The sequence below is a fragment of the Pituophis catenifer genome, unplaced genomic scaffold (assembly GCF_029215685.1).
Source record: "Pituophis catenifer annectens isolate HBS135680 unplaced genomic scaffold, rPitCat1.0.hap2 SCAF_18, whole genome shotgun sequence".
In the NCBI taxonomy this organism is placed as follows: domain Eukaryota; kingdom Metazoa; phylum Chordata; class Lepidosauria; order Squamata; family Colubridae; genus Pituophis; species Pituophis catenifer.
The window spans coordinates 7,638,799-7,654,675 of NW_027256898.1; the positions used below are offsets into that span (position 1 = coordinate 7,638,799).

At 42.7% G+C, this 15,877-nt stretch overlaps 1 protein-coding gene across 2 annotated transcripts in view; it reads right to left on the minus strand.

The window, feature by feature from the left end:
- SPEN (spen family transcriptional repressor) overlaps positions 1 to 15,877 on the minus strand; it is a 55,216-nt gene that overhangs the window by 29,742 nt on the left and 9,597 nt on the right. The window contains exons 2-3 of one of the 2 annotated variants that reach the window (XM_070956219.1): positions 14,489 to 14,806; positions 10,815 to 11,291 (exon numbers count right to left, since the gene is read on the minus strand). In XM_070956219.1, coding sequence (XP_070812320.1) covers positions 10,815 to 11,291; positions 14,489 to 14,806 — 795 coding nt within the window. Of the gene's footprint in view, positions 1 to 10,814; positions 11,292 to 13,187; positions 13,267 to 14,488; positions 14,807 to 15,877 lie in introns of those variants that run through there. The other variant, XM_070956220.1, reaches the window with a different exon arrangement.

Consider the following 15,877-nt stretch of genomic DNA (forward strand, 5'->3'; position numbering starts at 1 on the left):
CATCTCTTCCTGCTTCACTGCCCTTCGCTTTCATCTAAGAAGAGAAAAGGGAGTCATTGGGTGCTTGCATTTCACAGACTGTCCTCCCAAGACAACTTCAGAATGGATTAGCTCATCGAGGCACTGCCGCAAATACTCTCCTTCTGCAACTGCACTCAGAAAAACCCACAACCCATGTTACACTTCGGCATAAATAGGCTCTGCAAAGCAGCCTCCGACACAAATAAAACTGTCCTAAAAAGTCAACAATTTCTTGCTCCAATTTATCCTGCAGCCGCAAGCATTTTTAAAATAGTTAAATAAAGAAACCGAAGAAGGGCGTTCCTACAAGCCAGGTTGATTGCACCTTCCTCTCATCGTCTTTACAATAAAACTCGTTGCCGATCAGGTTAATCAGCGAGTAAGAGGCAAATCTGCTTCCTCTCCCTCGTGTTCCTCGTGTTCTTTGTTCAAGACCAGGGAGATTCCCTCTTCCTTTTTTCCTAGTATTGCCCTTAGGCCTCTCCACGGCTGCTTCTTTCAACTGACTTTTTATTTTTAGGCAAGTGCTCCACTTAAACAATGTTGTTGTTAGTTGCGAAGTCGTGTCCGACCCATCGCGACCCCATGGACAATGTTCCTCCAGGGCTTCCTGTCCTCTACCATCCTCTGGAGTCCATTTAAGCTCACGCCGACTGCTTCGGTGACTCCATCCAGCCACCTCCTTCTCTGCCGTCCCCTTCTTCTTTTGCCCTCCATCCTTGCAGTCCAAGGGACTCGCGGGAGTCTTCTCCAGCACCAGAGTTCAAAGGCCTCCATTCTTTGGTGCTCAGCCTTCCTTATGGTCCAACTTTCACAGCCATCCATTGCAACTGGGAAAACCATAGCCTTGAATATACGCACTTTTGTTGGCAGGGTGATGTCTCTGCTTTTTAGTATGCTATCTAGATTTGCCATGGCTTTCCTCCCCAGGAGCAAGCGTCTTTTAATTCCTTGGCTTAAACAATAGGATTCTAGAAAAAGATGGGTTTTGAAAATATTTTCATCCGAGCCTATCAAATTATGTTTGTTAAAAATTGAATGACAGAAAAGTGGAGTCGTTCCCCAAGGATGAGGAAAGGGCAAAAACAATGTTCATGTTTAAATTAAACAATAATGTAAACAACTTACAATAATGTAAGTTAAAATGAAAACATTTAGAAACAGATGCTAGATCAAAGCAGCCATCAACACTAAAATATCAGAATATCATCTTTTTTTTTTATTGAAAAGTTTTATAAGAAATACAAACATTTTCACACCCCCTCCCTAGACTTCCCAGAACAAGCACAGGGTATAGCATTCACAAACCAAAAACTGGAATATGCTAACAAATTAACTCCTTATAACTCCAAAAAAAAACAAAACACCAGATATAAACTACTTAAAATTATTTCATTCATAAGCTATATGAATCTTCTTATTCGGATATTTCTTCTGTATATAATCAATCCATCTTCTCCATTCCGATATATATCTCTCATTTGAATGGTCTAAGATATGATGAAATTTTTGCCATTTCTGCCAAATGCACAACTTTTAATGTCCATTCCTCGATGGTGGGTGGATCTTCCTTCTTCCAGTACTGTGCCACCAGTAACCTGGCAGCCGTTATTAAGTTCAAAACCAACTTAGTCTCTATTACAGTACAATCCGTGACTATTCCCAACAGAAAGAACTGTGGTATGAATTTAATTTTTTTCTTCAAAATGTTTTGAATAATCCACCATATTTTTATCCAAAAAGCCTTAATTTTATCATCTTAATGTAGCAAAATTGAAACCTTTCCAAAAGCTCAAATCGTTCCCCAAGAATGTTTAGAACTTTTAAGTCTGTGAACATCGTCCCAAGGAAACAAGGAGTTGATGATGCTAGGCATCATTTCTAAAAATAAGAGAAACAGGAAAAGCCACCACTGCAGCCCAAAATAAAGCAGCTCCTAGCTGATAACAACACGTGGAAAGAGATGTAGGAAGGTAGACTTTGTCCATGGAGATTCTCAGTCATCCAGGTCATGGTTGTCCCAAAGGTGCTTCTTCAAGAGGCAACTGGACTTTCTGGTTTTTCTTTGAAGACGTTTCACTTCTCATCCAAGAAGCTTCTTCAGCTCTGACTGGATGGTGGGGAAGGGAAGGATTTATACTCCTTGCAGACAGCTGGTCATTTGCATCCTTTTAGAGAGCCACTGAGGCCGCTCGGAGGTTTATCTGTGTCCTCAGGGTCACCTGAGTGGTGCAAATGGTTGTGGAGCCTTCTTGGAACTGCTGAAAGGACTGTGTTATAGACTGGAGATAGGTGGTGTCATATTCCTCCCCCTCTGTTGAGAGGGGGCTGTTCAATTTTAACATAGATGGCCTCTTCGTCCTCTCTGTCAAGCCAGCGGTCCTCTCTGTCCAAAATGTGGACTTGGCTATCTTCAAAAGAGTGGCCAAGAAGGCTCCACAACCCATTTGCACTACTCAGGTGACCCTGAGGACACAGATAAACCTCAAAGTGGCCTCAACGACTCTCTAAAAGGATGCAAATGACCAAGTTGACTGCAAGGAGTATAAATCCTGGCTTCCCCATTGATTTCGCTTGTCAGGTGGTCGCAAAAGGGGATCACAGGACCTTGGGACACAGCAACAGTTGTAAGCACGAGTCAGTTGCCAAGCATCTGGATTGTGATCACATGATCATGGGAATGCTACAAAGGTCACGAGTGCGCCAAGTTCCTTTTTTTCAGTGCGGTTGTAACTTTGAACAGTCACTAAGTGACTGCCTGTAAACAGCAGTTGCTGGCATTCTTTTAGAACACAAGTTTTCTTTTCCACAATAAATCTTCTTGTCAGAAGTCCTCGTATCACTGAGAGTTGTTTCCAAGCCAGCGGCTCACCCTCAAAGACCCTTATCCAGGCTTACAACTGGCTAGGAATGTAGAAGAGGTTCAGCGCATTAACTCTGCTAGGCACAGAACAGCTGCTCTGCCCCAGAACCCAGAACGTGTGCATGTTTTAGTCCATACAGTAGAACCTCTGGTCACCAACGCTTCTGACCATGACCAAATTGGCATCTGACCAAAAAATTCACATTTTTTTTTCCCCACGGCCGATTTCCCCTTTCCACGCCATTTTCTTTTTTTGTAAGCACCAAATTTCCACAATTAGGTTCGGGTCACGACCAAATCGGTTTGCGACCAAAGTTATGGAATGAATTATGGCTGGGACCAGAGGTTTTATTTTATTTTTATTTTATTATTCATATTTCTATGCCGCCCACTCTCCGAGGACTCTGGGCGGCTTACACCAAAGACAGTATACTAAATAGCATATTGCCCCCAACGATCTGGGTCCTCATTTTACCCACCTCGGAAGGATGGAAGGCTGAGTCAACCTTGAGCCGGTGAGATTTGATCCGCTGATCTGCTGAACTAGCAGTCAGCTGAAGTAGCTGCAGTACTGCACTCTAACCACTGCGCCACCTCGGCTCTTTTTCTACTGTATATGAAACGAAATGGGGATTTAAGAGCAGGATCAAGTCAAAAAGGGATAGAGTCAAAATCACATGTTAATACCACTTTATAAGGCCTTGGTAAGGCCACACTTGGAATCCTGCATTCAGTTTTGGTCGCCACGATGTAAAAAGATGTGGAGACTCTAGAAAGAGTGCAGAGAAGAGCAACAAGGATGATTAGGGGGCTGGAGGCTAAAACATATCAAGAATGGTTGCAGGAATGGGGTATGTCTAGTTTAATGAGAAGAAGGACTAGGGGAGACATGATAGCAGTGTTCCAATATCTCAGGGGCTGCCAAAAAATGATGACAGGCTCAGTCTCCAGGCAGAAGAGAGAGCAACACCCATTCCTGGATTCTCTCTCCCCGATGCAATGGAGAAGCAACAAGGAGAAATTTCCTGACGGTTAGAACAATTAATCAGTGGAACAACTTGCCTCCAGAAGTTGCGAATGCTCCAACGCTGGACGTTTTTAAGATGTTGCATAACCCATTTGTTTGAAGTGGTGTAGGGTTTCCTGCAGCTAAGCAGGGGGTTGGACTGGAAGACCTCCAAGGTCCCTTCCAACTTTGTTATTCTATTCTAAAGGCATGGACAACAGTGTTAGCTAAGAGAAAGCAGAGAAGGAGCTGAGGGAAGATGCTAGAAAACTAGAGCGAGGGGCTGGGAATTGCTGGGAAGAGGACTCCGGATGAAGCAGGGATGCACGACCAGCCTGGTCGTGGCTTACCCTGTATAAACACTGAAGCATTCCTCCAAATTTTGCTTTCCAGGCCCAAATCTGGAAAAACTAAAACTTCCTAGCCTCCTCTCTGCTGATCTGCAGCCAACCTGAATAGTTTGTCAGAACTGCTGAAATACCACAGTTTGTTCCAGCTTTTGAACACAACATCTTCACATCCTTCCCACTGGCTGAATTTCAGAGGCTCCTGGAACATGCAGGGAAGTCTCCAGCAAGAGTTCTGACATATAAGCAAGTTCAGGCTGGAGAAATCTTTTGTTCAGTACACTGCAACATCAACCAAAAATAATATTTTTAAAAAAAAATCCCATCTACTGGTCTTCACAATCCCCCTTTTCTGCCTGACAAACCAACCAGGAAAACTCATCTTCCTGAAAGGAAGGCATGGAAAAATTTCTCCTTTTGCATATTTTGCAAAATGTGACACACTACAGCAATCTGCTACTAATGAGATGTCAAGTGATTACACCAAGGAAAGTGTAATTATTCAAGCTGCATCTTTTTTAGCACATTCCATTAAATTGTAATAGCTGGCTGAATTTTCTTCCTTTCCATTAACAGAATGATAAAATTATGAAAGATGTAAGAAAAATGCAACTGGTATTGAAACAAAGAAAACACAAAACACTGACCCTTGCTTTATGCCAGAAACGGAGCTAACATTTTCTTTTATATTTAGAGTCGAAGCTAGTTGTCTAGAAATCCATAATCCAAGTTCCTAAACACTACCAGATCCTGATAATTTTTAATTATTGCTCCTTGAATAGGAGATAGCTTTTATTTAGTTTTATATTTATGTAAGGTTATCACTTATGTAACTTATGTATGTTTAGTACCTTGATGGCCCATAAACATGGTAAAATTAATGAACACATATAAATTATTCTTTCTTCTTCTTCTTCTTTTTTTTTTTCTTCAAACGGAGGCAAATGAATGTGAACAGAAGGCAGAACTTCTGCTATGGTGTGACCCAAATCTTTTAATTTAGATCCTGGCTACTAATGTTGTTAAACCTATTTACCAGTGGCATGTATTTCTTAATTTTAATAAGTGCAGTTTATTTGTCACTTGAAAAACCTTCACCTCCAAAACTGTGTGCCTTTTGAGAAAAGAATAACACCAACAGCAATACTAACGATGTATCAAAGTCTTCCAACAGTAGCTAATTGCTTTTTTTTTTAAAGTAAAAATGGGTACTTCATTGATGATTGTAAAGACTGTGCTAAAATTGAAACAAATTAATTAGAAACTTTGAGTCTCAGAGAAGCCTACAGGCTAAAACACAACATTTGGAAATCAGCAAGCCGGCTTTAGATAACAGTTTGCATTGGGAAAGTTTGATGAGAAAAAGTTCTGGAACAGTTTTGTGGAGACCAACCGCCAAAGATTCTCCAAGGATAACCTTGGATTTTAAACATTCAAACTCCCAAAGGAAGGAATGTATCTGCAACACCCTCCGTATATCTGTGGAAGCAACAAATAAGGACACTGCTCACTCCCGGATAACCCAACAAGCATCAAAACCAAATCTGTTACCTAAACAGTCCAAACAACTGACAGTCGTCTGGGGGGATTCCCACAGCTTTCAAATCATCATCAAAACCCAAATAAAGTAAAAACAATCTATACAGTAAGGAAAACCAATGCAGCAATCGGCATAGAAACCAATATGAAGTAGCATAAAATCAATATAAAAACAACACTAAGTGAAGAGGAGCAATTTGTTTTGAGATCTAAAACACACCAAACAGTATTTAAAAGTATTTCCCCTGTTTTGGGGGAAACAGGTCACCTGATACCTATTTTTGATGCAAGTTCTAGGCAACCAAGCATCTCTTAAATTCCTTCCTTCCTTTCCTGTTGAATCAGAACTAGCTTGCCATTGTCTGTTTCCTAGGGTTGAGCATGTCTGACTGGCCCAAGGTCATCCAAGCTGGCTTGGTACCTAAGGCAGGTCCTGAACATGGTCTCCTGGTTTCTACCCTAGTTTCTACCCTGACGCCTTAACCACTTCACCAAACTGGCTCTCCCACCTCATTAAAGAGGGCATTTTAAGTATCAGGTAGATATATTTGAGAGAGAGAGAGAGGCCATCTGTCACACGTTCAAGCTGCAGGCGTTTGTTTGAAAGTTAATCACAGTGTTCTGAATTAGGCCTGAACGCTGACTGAAAATTACTGCGGGCTTCTGACAGGCAAGCATTCAAGTTAAAATTGCCTTTATTTCTGTTTGTACAAAATACTGTACAACAAGGCTCGCACCTTATGTCCTGCCACCAGAATTATCAACACTGCATATGTTTGGATGCTATTGTAACCAAGGGCTAGAGAATATTTTTATGTTGTTGTTGTTAACTGCGAAGTCGTGTCCGACCCATCACGACCCCATGGACCATATTCCTCCAGGCCTTCCTGTCCTCTACCATCCTCTGAAGTCCATTTAAGCTCACACCGACTGCTTCGGGGACTCCATCCAGCCACCTCATTCTCTGCCGTCCCCTTTCGTTCCCAGCATTAGGCTCTTCTCCAGCGAGTCCTTCCTTCTCATTAGGTGGCCAAAGGATTTTGAGTTTCATCTTCAAGGATCAGCAGGCAAAATATGCCTACTAGCAAGAGTTGAAGGCGATGAAAGAGAATGACATAAGATTGTCAGAGACCTTTGTCTGAACAAGTCAAATTACATTTTTTAGTTCGGCTGGCAGATAGTGGAAAAATTTAACTTTGGACTAAGAATTTTTTTAAAAATTCCAAGGGTGAATAAAGGGAAATAAAGTTTAATCACCTGCTATACCTAGTAAAGTCCCAGAGGGGATGCTTAAGAGAGCAAACTCAGCTAAATCTGATTCACATTATTCCCATCGTAGTGGAACCATAATCCAATTTGCTGGGCTATTTAAACCGTTTGTAGTAAAAACAAAACCCCTCTCGATATCCATTTTGATTTACAACTTTTCTTACAGAGCTTTTCCATCTTCTCCTAATGCTGTACTGGATATAGTACAGTAAACAGGAGAACCCAATTCCGTTCCTCTCAGCTCAACTTTCAAATAGGGGGAATCTGTAAGCCCTCTCCCTTTCCCTCTGCCAGGACTGTCCCAAGTCCTTGCCAGTCCCACCTTCTCCCCACCCACCCCAATTAACCCAGGGGCTCCTGCTTTGGAAAAATAAAAACAACAAGCAGGCAGGGAGGACAGAGCCTACCAGGAGAGGGCAAGCAGCCAAATCTGGCTGGAGGATTCCAGTTCAGACTAGTTTGGGAGACCCAAAGGAGGAATTCCTTGTGTTGCCTGCAGAATTTGAACACAGCAACTCCTGCTGTGGGTTTTGCTTATCAATAATGAAGCCTTGGAGCCCCCTTTGTATTCTTTTGCACAGCCATGGTATCTCTGAAAGGAAGAATTTTAAGATCCACACAGATTTATTCAGCGGGGGGGGGCGCGGTCGATGGGAGTGAGGGGGGTGCGCAGCGGCCTCCGTGTTAATTGATTAAATCTGTTTTTATTAAGTTTTTCACATTTTGCAAGACATGCTAGAAATAGGTTTGAAGGAACAAAATAAAATAAATTCCATATACACTGCTCTGCAATACATTTGATGTATGTCTCTCTCTCTCTCACACACACACACACACACACACACCGGGGGGGGGGGAGAGAAAGACAGTCCCAGAAGAGGGTCTTTAGTCAAGGCGATGTTTGCATACCAAGCTTCTATCAACTGTTTTATTAAAGTATTGTTTGTTCCCTTGTGAGATTTAGTTATAGGAAGTACAACACTGAATTACTTTTCAAAGAAAGAAAATATATCAATATGCAGCCTTGAAAGGAAGCATTGCTTTTCCCCCCCACCCCTCACAAATACATCTGACAACCACATTCCCTGTTACTCTGGTAAGCAGTTGGGGCAACCTAAGATAAAGGTGTGCAACGCAAGCTGTATTATTAACAAAAGAAAAGTTTCTGGCAAAGGACAGCTTTCCAAGTACAAAGAGAGTCTGAATCAAAACATCAGTTCCGCATCCAATCCAAACCCGCACCAATTTCATCTCTAGGCATCTGACCTAAGGAAGCTGGTGTCCCTCCTGAGAGAACCGAAAGAAAGAAAGAAAAAAAGGAAGGAAGGAAGGAAGGAAGGAAGGAAGGAAGGAAGGAAGGAAGGAAGGAAGGAAGAAAGAAAGAAAGAAAGAAAGAAAGAAAGAAAGAAAGAAAGAAAGAAAGAAAGAAAGAAAGAAAGAAAGAAAAGCAAACAAAGCTGCCTTCCTCTAAAGGACTGCAGGGGGAAAAAAAAATCTGTGTTCAATTAACAAGGCGTGAAATGGCATAGGATCCTGGGGGAAATATTTAAGACCCGGCTTGGGAGAGGATGGCTTGGATCAGATGGGAAGGCAAGCTTGCGCAACCTGTGAAAATGGCCAACAGCCACTGAATTGGGGACTCCGCAAAGCCACGGGACGAGTCACCATTTGAGGAAAGGTGTAGTAGCTGAGCGGATTGGAAGAAACCAGCACGGACAGGATTTTTTCCTCTTGTCGACAATCCTCCCCTTGTTTTATGGAGAAACTGGGACTTGCACCATAACCTCCTTGCTACAGCTTCAGCCTTCCCTGGACCGAAATCACCTGAAACTGCAGTCTGCTGGGACTGAATTCTGAACCTTTTGTCCAAACCACAAAACTACACACACACACACACACACTCATCAACCTGCCGCTCTCTGCCAATGATTCATCCTCTGCTGGCAAATTCCTGAGGTGGAAAGAAAGGAAAGGGGGCAAGCAGGAGGAAAAGGCCAGGGTTACATAACAAAATTAAGTTTCCCACTCTCTGCTTTCACTCTGGGAGTTGAGGATGACAAGACAGGCAAAGAAATCAAATGAACTCGAGCTCACCAGCCAATTTTGAAAGCCTCAATGTCGACTCCCCCCCCCCGCCCCCGCATCTTCTATCATAGCACTTTTTATCTTTGTCTCAAATTGGGCTTACAGCTTTAAAAGCAGAATCGATTATATTACTTTCAGGGAAAGCTGGACTCGCCGTAAAGCCCTGCTTGTGGACAGTACCGAAAAACAGCCCAAAGAACGAACGGCAAGCATTCCAGGATCAAGTTTACATCCATCTTTTCAAATTCAACAGCTCTTAAACTTGACGGAGGAAGCTAAGGAGGACCAGCCTGAATTTGGATGAGCTCCAGAGAGCATGCTCAGCAGCTCAGATTTAAAAATAAAACATGAAAGCAGGAAGAAGATCTTGCCTAGGTAGGATTCAACTTGGGAAAATTCTCCACTGGCCACTCCCAACGTTAACATTATTTTCCCCCTGTGTCTTTCTAGCATATTTCCTCAAGTGCTGACATGCTATGAAAATACAAAATGCCTGAACTCCTCCTTGCCTTAAACCACAGTTCCAAAGTCTAATGAAGGTGAGAACTAGAATGGCTGCATTCCTCCACCCACCCTTTCACACAAAAAGGACTGCTGGCCAGCTGCTTATTTCAGTGTGTTAAAGAACATCTATTTACTGACATTAATCCAAGGTGATGGCAGGTTTTACGAATCTCCCTTTGAAGCAAGGGGAGATTTTCCAAATTCTTTTAACAGGGGGGGAAGGAGGAAGAGTCAAAAAACAGGGGCTGGATTGGGGGAAAGGCTATTCTCAGCCCGTGGAAGGCCTCACGCTCAGAATAAATCCCCAATGTACAACCCACAACCCACAAGCTGCCCTGACAAAACAAAAGCTAGAGAGGTATACAACAACACAATGGCACCTTCCTATCTGCCTCCTTTAAAAACAGCCTACGTGTTTCAACATGGCAATTTTCAATCATTTACGGGTGTACTTCTACGGTCTGATTAGGAAGGTCCTTTCCTTGGAAATATAAATGGGATGATATATTTCTGTTTATCTTTTTTCTTTCTTTTTTTTTTTTTTACAGTGCCGCAGTTCCTTGACTGGAACCAACACAGAGAACAGCCGACCGGCTTGACCAGTGCAATTTCACGACTGCGAGCTATGTAGTAGCCACAGCAACAGTGGAAAACCCATAATTCGCCTATCTATTAAATTTCATCCAGATACTCAACTCAAGGCAATAAACAAAAGATGCCGTTAATAAAGAAGAAAAGAGGGATAGTCCAGGCAGTTAGTCGGTGCTGAATTATAAATGAAAAATGCAGAAAGCTCTTATCCCCAATCAATCAAAGGCTGCTCCTACAAAGGGTCTGTAAGGGCACCCTTTCATAAAACCAACAAAAGCAACAAAGAATCTTTTCCCCCCCAGTCCCCCCAGAGTGGCTCAAAAGGGATCCATTTCGCAGGTGGGGCTTTTGTCTCCTGGGGGCAGCCTTCCAAATGGTCCGCCCTTGGCCCGCCCAACGCTCCTGGCCTCCACCCTGGGAGGGAAGGGGAGGATGAAGGCAGGAGCAGACCAGGAGATGGTGCTGGTCTCTTTCAGGAGGAGGAGCAGAGGAAAGCACAACATTTGCAGCCGATGCACTGTAGTTTCCGGGATCAATACCGGGACCCAAAGCAAAACACACCCCACGCCTGCCAGAGGGAGGACGATACCTGTCGCTGCTGGTACTGCTGCTGCTGCTGATTGAATCGCTGCTCGAAGTCCGGCTCCTAGAACCGCTTCCGCTAGGCGACCGAGTGGGTCTGGATGCTTGGCTTGCCAGCCTTTGGGGAGACTGTGTCCTGGACTGGGAGGAATGGGGGGACCGGCTCCTGCTGTGCTGGTAACTCCGTTCCGGCCTTCTACCTCGGACTTCCCTGGTGAGGTCATCCCGGTAGATATCCCTGTGTACCACGCTGGGCAACGTAAACTGCTCCCGAGCCCGAGGTTCGTAACGAGGGTCATGAGCATCAAAGCGGCTCGGACTGCGACTCCGAGAACTGTAATAGAGTCCGTGTTGTAAAGTTCGTTCCCGAGGATCTCTGTAATAATCCTGATCGTAATGTCTCGTGCGATCAAATCCTCCTGTCCCCCGTTCATGGTGTCCATAGGCACTAGGCTCGTAAGCACGCTCCCTGTTATCTGAAGCCCTGCATTTAGGAGGGGGAAAACAGGCACGTCAAATCAGAGAAGGAGAACAATGACTCAACAACATGCAAGCATTTAATGCAGGGTTGGCTGTTACTGCAAAAGTCATCAAAAGGCCAACAATGATCTATTTAGCAGACTGAATGAGCTTGGTCCTTTTACGTGACTTCTCGCTCACGTTTAAACGTAACTTCGTTCTGGCACTGACTCAGTTTCACTGCTTAAACCGAGCCAGCTTGATGCCTGCTTCTGTTCTAGATTTCTATCCCATAATCCTCGCCTCGCAGGACAATGGCTAGGGATCATGGGAGAAGAAGGCTAACGAATCTGAAAGGCATCCAGTTGGAGAAGTCTGAACTAAGCTTCTGTGGACATAATTGTGTACCACAGACCCAAAAGATCTTGTGCAAAGTGATCTCATTTCAGCAGTTCTATTTATCTATTTCTCGGATGAAACAGAACTATTAACATATTTCATTCCATGACTACCCTAGAATCCTGTCGTTAAGGGGTTGGCGTTAGCCACAAATTCATAGAAAAAAAGCAATTTATCTATTTTTAAAAGCTCACTTGAAATCTTTGCTTCTAAAAGTCCTAGGACAATGTATCAGCTTAGCTAAAGTCAGATCTCTGCTTATCTTTGTAATAATGAAGTCAAGATACAGCCAACAAAAGTCACAGGCATTAAGCTCCGAAAACAAGATACACAATGTTTCTGTGTGCTGGTGAGAGAGTGGTAGTGGTATTTTTAAAAATCGCTTTAGACAATAACAGGATGGGATATTTTAATAGTTGATAAAACAAATTGTGGCCATTTCTGTATTTTACATACAGAATTATGTTTCCCGAAAACTATGTTGTTAACTATGTAGAACTTAAAAAAGAAAGTTATGTTGCTAAGACAACTAAGAACCTGGGTGAGCTGCTTAGGCCAAGAAAAGGCCTCCAATAATTTAGCGTTCTAATCTAGAAGATGTCACTGAATGGCCCATTTTGTAGGACACGGCTAGGAAAACAGATGAAATAATTCAGAACAAACATGCGCAGATCAAGCAATAAAGCCAGCGCTTATATTAGTTACAAAAGTTTCCTAAAACCATTCAAGGAAGGAGGAATTCAAATCATTCCCCCCCCTTTTTACTTCCAATCACCTTCCTTGAAAAGTAATTAGCAGGGACCCCAGTTCTCGGTTATCTCCATCCTACATATGAAGAGCTTCTCCTCTTGGCTGTCAGGTTAAAATGCATGGACCTGCCTTCTCCCCCCACCCCACTCCCCCCCGAAACAGTGAATTAGGTTCTCCTCCTCTTTCCACTTTATGCTCCTGCTGTAAGTGTAGTGCAGGCCTTAAGCCACTTGTTCCCGCCCCATACGGAGGAGGCAGTGGCCATGGGTCCATGTTAAGGTTTTTGTCTGAATTCTTGCCTCTCCAGCAAGTCAGAGCTGCCTCACGAAAGATTAAAAAAAAAAAAAAACCCTATAAGGCAGGCGTTTTAGTAGGTATCACAAACGTTTGCAGCTCCATGCAAATAAGATCACATACTGTCTCAGCATGTATAAATATTTACTTAAAGAGCTCTCTCGCCCTCGCCTTTTGAAACAACACTCAACACACACCCTGCACCCTGTCAATATTATATCAGTGAAAGCTGATACAATAAAAAGAAAAAAGAAAAAAAAGCAAGATTTCTAGAAAAAGTTAATGTATAAGTGTGTAAGAGCCCTTTTATTGGTTAGGACACAGAAGACAGACAAAAGAACTAGCAAAGCTGAGAATCTAATGACTACAGCAGTGCTGGTTAGCTATTAGTACTAATTACTACTGGAGTTAGTGGAAAAAAAAGGAACTGACTTGGGTTAGGAGAGGGGCTAATATACACAGGGCAGGACATACCAACCTTTTCCAAGTGTGGAAACACGACCTATATTCCCAATTAAATCTAGGGAGAGAATTGTGAACATAACTTCCCCAATTTGGCCCCTCTTATAGGGGTAATCCACCTTCTTAATGGACAAGCAAGGGTGTCAAAAAGTGGCATTTTAGATGAGCGAGCAAGACAAAAAAAAAAATATCCTAGGGACAAGAAGGAAAAAAAAAACCCAAAATAAAACTCCACTGGAAGCCAGTAGTCCCAGATTGGCCAAAGGGTGGAAGCCCCCAACTTCATTCTTCTGACAGCCAGCGCTTCTAGGTACATCCACCACAGACTGTCGCCCTAAGTCTGAACGAATCGGCTGGTTTAAAAAAAAAAAAGGCACCAGGGGATGAACGAAGGCCTCGCCCCAGGCTAGCAGACATCCTCTGTCCAGCTTTGTAACCATCCAGCAGAGTCAATTTCCTGTGACGTATCCACAAGCTGATCGACACCATGTCTTTAAAGCTAGAGTGCCTTTCACTGTACATGTGCTTTTTAGGAAGACTAAGTAAGTAATCCACTCCCCTGGCCCACTGGGATCTTGGCTCGAAACCATCCCACAAATCTGAGGTAGTAGCCATTATTCCAGCACCTCAACGGATGGCCTGTAAATTTCCAAAACTGAGCAGCGTCCGTCTCGTTCAGTTTGCCATGAGGATAGTAATCCCAAGGTACATGGAAAGTGATGTAGATCCAAGAGGGGAAAGAAACGTCAACAGCGGCCTTCTCCTGTCTTCATTGTATGTATTCCCAGGGCTAACGACTGTAGAATCCAAGACGAGGCAGCCTTTTTATAAGTCTGCTAGAAAATTTTGATACCAATCCAATTTTATGCATAGACTATATCAACCAGCACACCCCTGAAAAAACTACACGCGAAGCTTTGCCAAGGGATTGTGTAGGTCCTACGAATGCTGAAGGTACTCCATATCTGGGTTTGGAGACTTGCGGTATCCAATAAACTCCATTGGATAATAAGGATACATCCAAAGAAGGCCTTAAGGTTATCCAAGAATTGGGGTTTGTCAAGCCCTAGAAGAATAGCTCCATAATCGAGGCGTCTTCCATCTTAGAATCGGGTCTCCAACCAGCTGCAGGAAACATCTTCTACAGATCCACAAGATCCCAGCCATTGGGATGGGAATCACTTCCGTTTCCAACCCAAAATAGGAAATGCAGATAATTCCCCAAATTTTAAATCCATCTGGGGGCCCTATCAGGAGTTTGTGTTTCTCACCACAATCAATTACAAAATACCTGCCTAGTGAAACCTTGGAACTTACCCATCAAGTCTCCGCTCATAACGTCCTTCCCGTGCATGAAGTGATGGTGGTGGGCCATACGTGGGCCCACCACCAGCTCTGAACCCAGAAACCTCTCTACTACGAGATGCTATGGAAACTGTATCATCCAATCCCCGAGCAGCACTAGGAATGGTTCCTGGTTCGTTATAATCCGTCCGAAGGTCTCTGTCTCCCATTTTGTTGACAGAATTGTGTGCCTTCTGCGCACTCTTAATGTCCACAAAATCCACAAAGGCCGCCACGCCGCCTTCCGATCCCCTTTTGGGGAGAATTTTGACACTTTCAACACGTCCATATCTAGGAGAAAGACAGAGAAAAATCACATACATTAAAGCTCACAGAAAATCAGCTAAGAAACCACATTTTAGTACCTTGAAATTTCTGGACTCAGATTTTACAAAAAAAAAATATATCTAAGCATTCATTTCAATAGATAAAGTATAAACAGAGTTTCAGGTATGGCTTAGTTTCTGGGACTCGTACCAGAGCAAAGCTGAAAGCCTATTCTATGGGAATATTCATACACACTTCAAGCTTGTTAACATTTTTCCCCTTCTTCATCATATCATACCTTGAAAAAAAAAAGCCAGGATACAAAAACTTCACCTAACTTAGGTTTTGCCAACATCTGCAATAGGAATTTAGCACTAACAGAAAAGCCATTATTCTGTGATGTTCAAATATATTTCAATGCAATCAATGTTGAAATGATGAATCTGAGTGGAGAATTTATTACATGTATTCATTTGTTCTCAGCTGAGCAGTTATTATTTAGTGTTCAAGATGCAAGTGTCTAATAGAGTACAATGCCTGTTCATATCGTTCTAATCACTGCTTAATCACAGTTCTAGGGATAAAGCCAGTTCTACAAGTTTACAATCTAAATGATGTTGGAAGCTCTGCTTGAGCCAGAGTTGGAAAATATTTGGCAATTCCAGAGATAAGCTTTTCATGGCTGCAGAAATCAGCGGCAAAAACAAATTACCAATGCAATTTATTTAATTCACACTGTATATGCGAGCAGATTTGGGGTTAATATGCAAGACATTTGCAAGTTTCTCCAGTACGTTTTCAAACCATCCAGTCTGACCAAACGTCACTGACCTTCCAAGCAATTTAATCCAAAAGAAATGGATTTCTATTAAAAATACACACATCTATGAATGTTGTTCGCGTTTACAGATCAAAAAGATATGAAACATAAACTAGCAATTCTCTTTCATTAAAAAACCAATACCATCACATTCATCTGACAACCTTTCTGCATTTTTAATTATACTGTTGAGACTTTCTAGAGATAAACAGATAAATTTGACATACCAAATATAATATTAGGGAATTTAGGCAGCAATGAAGTCAAGCCTCAGT